This window comes from Mirounga angustirostris, unplaced genomic scaffold (assembly GCF_029215605.1).
Source record: "Mirounga angustirostris isolate CCGP_5_RB_7025 unplaced genomic scaffold, mMirAng1.0.hap1 SCAF_4, whole genome shotgun sequence".
Classification (NCBI taxonomy): domain Eukaryota; kingdom Metazoa; phylum Chordata; class Mammalia; order Carnivora; family Phocidae; genus Mirounga; species Mirounga angustirostris.
In genome coordinates this window covers 188,891,984-188,901,154 of record NW_026991712.1, presented here as the reverse complement: position 1 = coordinate 188,901,154, position 9,171 = coordinate 188,891,984, and the positions used below count along the sequence as shown (strand labels likewise).

General features: G+C 43.5%; 1 protein-coding gene across 7 annotated transcripts in view; it reads right to left on the bottom strand.

The window, feature by feature from the left end:
* The window catches only part of MORN1 (MORN repeat containing 1), a 53,866-nt gene that overhangs the window by 27,936 nt on the left and 16,759 nt on the right, over positions 1-9,171 (bottom strand). For 6 of the 7 annotated variants that reach the window (XM_064590079.1, XM_064590081.1, XM_064590082.1 and 3 more), the window contains 2 exons: positions 636-759; positions 35-192 (listed from right to left, as the gene is read on the bottom strand). In XM_064590079.1, coding sequence (XP_064446149.1) covers positions 35-192; positions 636-759 — 282 coding nt within the window. Of the gene's footprint in view, positions 1-34; positions 193-635; positions 760-9,171 lie in introns of those variants that run through there. The other variant, XR_010411146.1, reaches the window with a different exon arrangement.

Sequence of the window (9,171 nt, the reverse complement as noted above, 5' to 3'; positions counted from 1 at the left end):
ACCTACCGCCAACCAGTTGGCTAACTCCACTCACCGGGAAGGCCACTGGGCATGTCCCTCTGGCCCCGAGAGGTGTCTGATGGCAGGTCCCCCGTGAGGAGCGGCGGATCTCCGGCACTTTCCAGGGCAGCTCTGGGCTCCAGGCCCCCGGACTTGGGACTCCACAGAGGATAGGCAATGCAGTCAAACCCACTATAAAGGGAATGGGTGGGACTGGGCTTTGCTGGACGCCAAGCGGAGGGTGACACCTGGCTGTGGGGACACGGTGGCCTAGGGGCCCTTCTGGGGAGGAGGAGGAGCTGAGGCAACCCTCTGAGACTAAGAGAGCGGGAAGGAGGGAGGGAAGGAGGAGGAGAGAGTCTTGCTCCGGGACCATGTGAACCCTGCTGCGGCCCCAGTCCTCCCACCCCCGGCTCCCTGCCCGGCCCCCACTGCCTGAAGGTGCCCTTGCTTCTTCTCCACTAGACCAAGCATATCGTGTCTGACGCTCACTGCTGGGTGCCCAGTGCCCTCGGGTTCCTGGCTGGTGTGCGAGTAATGTGGAGACGGGTCTGGGTAGAGCAGTTCTGGGCCATCCCTCCTTGTCCCCCAGGCCACACATCCCTCCTATGTCCTCCAGCGTCGCCCATACTCACAATGGGGTCTGGATGGGTGGCTCTCGGTTGTCCTTGTCCACTTTGAAGAAGCTGACCTCTGAGTAGGCCGGGAGCTGCACATACCTGACGCCGGCTGAGATCTTCAAAACCCGGCCATCCTCGCCTTGGAAAGGAGAGAGGAGCAGGCTGTGCCAAGGAATGGCCCCCAGAACCCAGGTCTCTCCCTCCCTGGTCCTGGCCTTGGCACCTGTGAGGAGCTCACAGGAGCAATGCTGGCCCAGGCCACACCTACATTCAACTTGAGTTCCCTGACCCCCTTCCTGGCCTCCCTGCCCCGACTCTTCCACCCCTCGCTGGGGAGCCTGGGCCTCAGGGTTAGGGTTAAGGCCTAACCTAGCTGTGCCCCTGGGAGGGCCTCTCCTTGTTGGCTGTCCTCAGGGCTTCACCTGCTCAGGGGCATGTGGGCGCCCTGGCCATGAGCAGACACACTGGAGTTTTGTCTCCACCATGATCCTGATTCCAGGGAGACATTGCTGCTTTTTACCCATCTCCCACCTCTGTCCCCCTTGTCTACACTCCCGAGGCACTCAGCACAGGGCCTGGTCATGTGGACTCCAGGTCCAGTGCAGAAGGACAGCCAACAACCACTGAGCAGTATCAGTGAAGGCCCGCTATCCAGCCCCTGTGGAAGAGGAGACATGGCAGGGCAGACACTGCAAACACTCTGACTTGGAAGGAAAGGAGTAGAGAGCCACGGCCCACTGGGGTTTGATCGGCTTCTGCTTCTGGTCACCACAGAGTACCTGGAACCAATTCATGCTCCTACTTGAAGCAACCAAAAAAGCAGACAAACTATAATAATAATACAATGGTTTTCAAGATCCTGGACCTCAGGCAAGGACAGAGGTCCCTGAGAGATGGGGGACAAATGGTGTGGACTCCATAACTGCCCAGGTCACTAGCTTGAAAGAAGGTGGACTGGGTGCAGGGAGAGGGTCTGAGCAAGCCCAGGAGCCTCCTCAGTGAGGAAACAGGGCCGGGAGGCCAGGAGGACAGGCACACAGTAGGAGTCCCGGAGTCCTGAAGGCAGAGGAACAGAGAGGTGAGGGGTCCCTGGGGACAGAGCAGAGCACAGATCAGTGCACGAGTGTGAAGAAATGCCTGGAGGCCAGGCTAAGCACCACATGAGAGGGTGGGAGAGGCCTGGGCTTGCATGGGACTGGGAGTAGTGCTCACTCCCGTTGGCCACACCGGATGCCACGGCACACCGGACAAAGCTCTCAGAAGGTCTTGCTTCAACAATGGAGATAATGGGTCTCAGACGGAGCTCACCTAACACATCATAAAGGCAAAACCTGAAAGGATCAAACTGTCTCTGTGTCAACTGTGCCCCAGAACAAAGTCCAACAAGAGTTACGGGAACACAGAAATACCCAGCCCCCAAATGGTAAAATTCTCAATGTCTGGCACTAATCAAAGATTACCAGGCAAAGAATGCAGAAAAGTATGGTCCATAATGAGGAGCAACCAACTGAAACCAACCCAGAACTGACCCAGATGTGAGAATTAGCAGGAAAGCACACTTTTTCAAAGTTTTTATAACTGTATTCCATGTGTTCAAAACATAAGCAGAGACACAGAAGATATAAAAACAAAGTTGAACTTCTAGAAACAAAAACGATGAGATAAAAAATATACTGTATGTGATCAATGACAGATTAGATATTGCAGAAAAAAAGATTCATGAACTTGAAAACATACCTATAGAAAGTACCCAGAATGAAACACCAAGAGGAAAAAGGAAAAAAAAAAAAAAAAAAAGAAGAAGAAAAATGAAGGTAAAGAGAAAGGAGGAAGGAAGGGGAAAGAGAATCCATGAACAGTGGGGCAACTTCAAGCACCCTAATCCATGGAAAATGGGGCCCCTAAAAGAGGGAAGGAAGAAGTTGTGATGGAAAAACTATTGGAAGAAATAAAGGCTGAAAATCCTCCCATTTTTAAAAGATTTATTTATTTATTAGAGGGGGCGACAGAGAGAGGGAGAGAGCAGGAGGATATGAGCCGGGGGTGGGGGGAGGGGCAGAGGGAGAGGGAAAGAATTCCAAGCAGACTCCTTGCTGAACGCAGAGCCCAACACAGGCTCAATCTCATGATCCTGAGATCATGACCTGAGCTGAAATCAAGAGTTGACGCTTAACCAACTAAGCTACCCAGGCACCACCTTCCTTTTTTAAAAGATTTATTTATTTAGAAAAATTCCCAAACTTGATGAAAACTATAAACCCACAGATCCAAGAAGATCAATAGATCCCAAGCACAAGAAACATGAAGAAAACCACACCATGTCACATCGAAAATAAAACTACTCAAACCAGTGACAAATAGAAAATCTTAAAAGCAGCCACAGAAAAAGCATGTTTGTACAGAGCAAACATGGATAAGGATGACAACAGACTTCTCATCAGAAGCAGTGCAGACAAGAAGACAATGGAGCAGCACTGCTGTACTGCTGGGAGTGAACCAGAATTCTATACTTGGTAAAAATATCTATGAAAAATGAAAGCAAAATCAAGATGTTTCCAGATACATGAATACTGAAAGAATTAATCTCCAGCAAGCATGTAGGACAAAAAATGTTAAAGGTTAAGTCCTTCAGGCAGAAGGAAAATGGTATCAGGTGGAAATCTGTATCTACAGGAAGGAATGGGGAGAACTAGAAATGGGAACTATGGGGGTAAGAGATGGGATTTCCTTTTATACTTGTTAAGTATTCTTTGAAAGATAAATGACTAAACAAAAGTAATAATGTATTATGAAGTGTATTCAATATTTGAATGTCAAACGTATAAAAACAATAGTATAAAGGTTGGAATTGTAGAAAAAGAAGTATGTGCTATTGTAAAGTTCTTATATTATATGTGAAGTAGTGTGGTATCACTCAAAAGCAGACTGCGATAAGTTAAAGATGTATACTGTAAACCTTAAAGCAACCCCTAAAACAAGAAAACAAAGGGCAATAATGAATAAGCCACCAGAGGAGATAGGATGGAATCATAATTAATACTCAATCCACAAAAGGTAGGAATAGAGTTTAAAGAGAAAACAGCAGTGGCAAATAGAAAACAAACAGTGAAATGGTAAGTTTGAAACAGTTATATCAATAATTATATTAAATGTGAATGGTGTAGGGTGCTTGGGTGGCTCAGTCGGTTAAGCATCTGCCTTCAGCTCAGGTCTTTCGATCTCAGGATCCTGGGATGGAGCCCTTGTCTGGCTCCCTGCTCAGTGGGGAGTCTGCTTCTTCCTTCCCCACTTCCCCCTCCCCCACTTGTGTGCTTGCTCTCTCTCTCAAATAAATAAATAAATAAATAAAATTTAAAAAACCCCAAATAAATGTGAATGGTGTAAAAACTTCAATTAAAAGATAGATGTGGTTAGATTGGATGAAAAAGCAAGACCTGACTATATGTTGCCTACAAAAAGCACACTCTAAATACAGACTTAAGTAGATGAAAAGTAAAAGTGTGGATAAAGATACACAATGCTGATATTAGTTAGGAGAAAGCTGGAGTGACTATATTAATATTATAGGAAGTAGTTGCCAGAGCAATGACTACGCCAGGGATGAAAAAGAAAATACTGCAATGATAAGGGGTCAACTAATTAAATGACATAAAAATCTGAGATTTCAATATACCACTGTCAGTAACTGATAGAACAAGCAGATAAAAAATCACCAAGCATATGCTAAACTTGAAGGATGGTATCAATAAAATACACCTGATTGATATTTATAGACTATTCTATCCAACAAAAGCAGAAATCATAATTCTTCTCAAAGTGCACACACAACATTTACCAAAATGGAACAAATTCTATGAAAAAAGTCTCAATACATTTAAAGGGACAGTAGATATACAAAGAGTGACTCCAACCACATGGAATTAAGTTAGAAGTTAATTACAGAAAGATCTCTGGAAAATCTCCAAGTATTTGGAAATGAAACAACACACTTCTAAATAACTCAAGGGTCATCAAAGGAAATCAAAAGGGAAATCAGAAAGCATTTTGAATTGAATGAAAATGAATGCACAACCTAGCAAAATTTCCAGGATGCAGCTAAAGCAGTACTAAGGGGGAAATTTATAGCAATAAACTCTTATATTAGTAAAGAAAGGTCTGAAATAAATGACCTTGGTTTCCATCTTAAAAACTAAAAGAAAAAAAAAAAAGAGAGAGCAAATTAAACCCAAAGTAAGCAGAAGCAAGGAAATAACATCATAATGGGAATTAAAGAAATAGAAAATAGACAATAGAGAAATCAATGGAACCAAAAGTTGATTGTTTATCAATGAAACTGATAACTTGTAGCCAGACTAGTCAGGCAAAACAGAAAGAAGACATCAATAATCCATAGTAGGGGGGCCCCTGGGGGCTCAGTCATTAAGCATCTGCCTTCGGCTCAGGTCATGATCCCGGGGTCCTGGGATTGAGCCCCGCATCGGGCTCCCTGCTCTGCTTCTCCCTCTCACACTCCCCCTGTTTGTGTTCCCTCTATCGCTGTGTCTCTCTCTGTCAAATAAATAAATAAAACCTTTACAAAAAAAAAAAAAAATCCATAGTAGGAACAAAAGAGGTGGTATCAGTGCATTAAAAGGAGAATGAGGGAATATTATGAACAAACTTACGACAATAAATCTGACAATTAGATGAAATGAACAAATATTCCTTCAAAGACAAAAAACACCAAAGTTTACTCAAGAAGTAGATAACCCAAATAACCTTATATCTATTAAAGAAATTGAATTAGTAGGTAGAAGTCTTCCCACAAAGAAACTGCAGGCCTCAATCGCCTTCATATTGAAATCTACCAAATATTTAAGAGAAAATAATACTAATTCAACACGGACTCTTCCAGAAAATTGAAGCATGAGGTCAGCATTACCCTGATAGCAAAACTAGACTAAGACATTATAAAAAAAATTCGGAGTACCTGTCTGGCTTAGTCAGTGGAGCATGTGATTCTTAATCTTGGGGTTATAAGTTTGAGCCTCACATTGGGTACAGAGATAACTTAAAAATGAAAAAAAGAAAAAAAATTCAAGACCAATATCCTTCATGAAAGGACATGCAAAAACTTTAAACAAAATTTTAACAAACAGAATGCCTGGATAATTCAATGGGGGAAATAACAGCCTTTCAACAAATGACACCGGGACAACTGGACATTCACATGCATAAGAATGTAGTTGGACCCCTACCTCACACCACACATGAAGATTAACTCCAAATGGATCATAGTTCTCAGTGTAAGAGCTAAACATATAAAATTCTTAGAAGAAAATATAGGAGTAGATTTTCATGACTCTGAGTTAGGCAGTCTTCTTAGATATGAAACCAACAGCACAAGCAACAAAAGAAGAAAGTAGGCAAATTGCACTTCATCAAAATTCAAACCTTTTGAGTTTAAAGGACACTACCAAGAAACTGCAAGACAATCCACAAAATGGGAAAAAAAAATTTGCAAATCAGATATTTGATAAGGGGACTTATATCCAGAATACATAAAGAGCTCTTAATAACTCACATCAAAAGGCAAGCTACCCATTTTTGAAATTTATTTATTTATTTATTTATTTAAAGGTTTTTATTTATTTATTTATTTATTTATTTATTTATTTATTTATTTGACAGAGAGAGAGAGAGAGACCACAAGTAGGGGGAGGGGCAGAGGGAGAGGGAGAAGCAGTCTTCCTGCCAAGCAAGGAGCCCAACTCAGGGCTTGATCCTAGGACCCTGGATCATGACCTGAGCCAAAGGCAGACGCTTAACTGACTGAGCCACCCAGGTGCCCCAAGTTACCCATTTTTTTTTTAAATGGTCAAGATCTGAATAGATATTTCTCCAAAGAAGACATACAAATTGCCAATAAATACATGAAAAGATGCTCAACATCATTACTTGTAAAAGGAAATGCAAATCAGAAGCACAACAAGATACCATTTCACACCCAGTAGGATGACTAGAACCAAAAAGACTGATGGTAATAAATGCTGGCGAGGATCTCAAGCAGAGACCTTGGTCATTGCCAGTGGGAATGTAAAATATTGCAGACAAATGAAAGAAAACACATCCAGACTGGAAAGTAAGAAGCAAAATTAGATGATTTTCTATATAGAAAAATTCTAAGAAATCCTCAGGAAAACTAGCAGAGCTAGCAAATGAGTTCAGCAAGGTCAAAGGATATAAGATCAATATTTTAAAATCAGTTGTAGTCTAGTAATCTCTGAAATAAAGGTAAGGAAACAATTCCATCCATAATAGTATAAAAAGAATAAATATTACACATTTATTAGTGAACAAATTATAATTAAGTTATAAACTAAATAACTACTGATAAATTATCATTTATTAGTAAGTTTAACAAAAGAAGTGCAAGACTTGCACACTAAACATTACAAAACATTGGCGAGAGAAAGTAAAGATATCAATAAATGGGGAGGTGTCCCATGTTCATGGATGGGAAGATGCAGCGCTGTTAATGGCAGCTCTTCCTGGCCAGAGTCAAAGCAATCCCTAACAAAATCCCAGCAGGCTTTTTTTTTTTGGCAGAAATTGACAAGCTGATCCTAAAAAAATTGTATAAAATATAAAGTTCCCAGAATAGCCAAACCAATTTTGAAAAAGAAAGCAAAATTGAAGGAGTCTCTAATTTCCAAACTTAGGGTGAGGCTCCAATAATCAAGGTGTGGTAGTAGTGCAGGGACAGACACGTGGGTCGACGGAACAAAATCCAGAGTCTGGACACAAACCCTCACTCTTACAGTGAAGTGGTTCTCGATTGAGGTGCTGAGGCAATTCAGTGGGGAGAGGACAGTCTTTTTGGCACGTGGTGCTGGGATGGCTGGACATCCACGTGAGAAAAGATGAATTTAGAACTGCATCTTATCCAGAAAAATTAACTGAAAATGGACTGCAGAAATGCAAGAGCAAAACTTCCAGCAGAAAACAGAATATCTTTGTGTACTTGGGTCGGGCTAATCATTCCTACATACATTACCAAAATTATGATCCATAAAAGAAAAAATTGACAAATCTTTATCAAAATTAAAAACCTTTGCACTTCAGAAGACAGCATTAAGAAACTGACAAGATGAGGGGCGTCTAGGTGGCTCAGTTGGTAAGACGTCCGACTTTTGACTTTGGCTGAGGTCATGATCTCAGAGTTGTAGGATGGAGCCCTAATTCGGGCTCTGCGCTCAGCAGGGAGTCTGCTTGAGATTATCTCTCCCTCTCCCTCTGCCCCTCCCCTGCTCTCTCTCTCTCTCAAATCAATCAATTTTTTAAAAAAAGTTTAAAGAAAATGACAAGATGAGCCACGACTGAAACTATTTGCAAAGATGTATCTGATAAAGGACTAGTATCCAGAATATATAAAGAACTCACACAACTGAAAAACAAGAAGAGTAAACAGCCTAATTTAAAAAAAATGGGCAGCATGGTTGGATAACCATTTGTCTAGAGAAGACACACATGTGGCCAAAAAACACATGAAAAGCTGCTCCACACCACCAGCTGTGAGGGAAGCGCGACTCAGAACTTCAGTGGGACACCGCTTGACCCCCTCAGGACGGCTGCGGATGTGCAGGACGTGGGGAAATCGAGCCCTGTGCCCCTGGCAGGATTGTAAAACGGTGCAGTCACTTTGGGAAACAGTCTGGCCGTTTCTTTGAAAGTTTACACATAAGTCTGCCATGTGACCCAGCAGCTCCCCTCACGGGTGCATAACTGAGACACAGAAAACACAGGCCGCACAAAAACTTGCACCAAACATTCCCAGCTGCCAAAGTGCAAGAACCCAAATGTCCGCCAACAGACGAGCAGGGAAACCAAGCGCAGACGCGGTCACCGAAGCACCAACACGACGCTGGTCAGAGATGCAGAGCCAGAGGCCACGTGTCGTGGGACTCCACTCATACCAAGTGCCCACAGTGGGCACATCTGTGGGAACAGGGCTGCAGGTGGGAAGGAGCGGTCTTTCTCCTGAAAATCTCCTGATTTTGCTGAAAATCAAGGAATCACTTAATACATGAGGATTTCAAGCTATACAAAGGACACCGCAGTAAGGTTGTTAAACCAACTGTGACTGTCTTTGATCCACGCTGCTCATCGTGGCTCCGTCCTCAAAGCTTCTGAACTCAAGTGAACTAATGGACATTAAGAATCCCAGGCATGGGGCGCCTGGGTGGCTCGGTTGGTTGGGCGACTGCCTTCGGCTCGGGTCATGATCCTGGAGTCCCGGGATCGAGTCCCATATCGGGCTCCTTGCTCGGCGGGGGGTCTGCTTCTCCCTCTGACCCTCCCCCCTCTCATGTGCTCTCTCTCTCTCTCATTCTCTCTCTCAAATAAATAAATAAAATCTTCAAAAAAAAAAAAAAAAAAAGAATCCCAGGCATGCGTTTATTACCGGTGGTCCTGCCCCGGCCACCGCACAGTGACCGCCTGGGGGCAGATCGGTGCACTCAGGGTCCTCTGCCCTGCCGCCGGGCCAGAAGGCCCCTCCCCGCACCGGGCA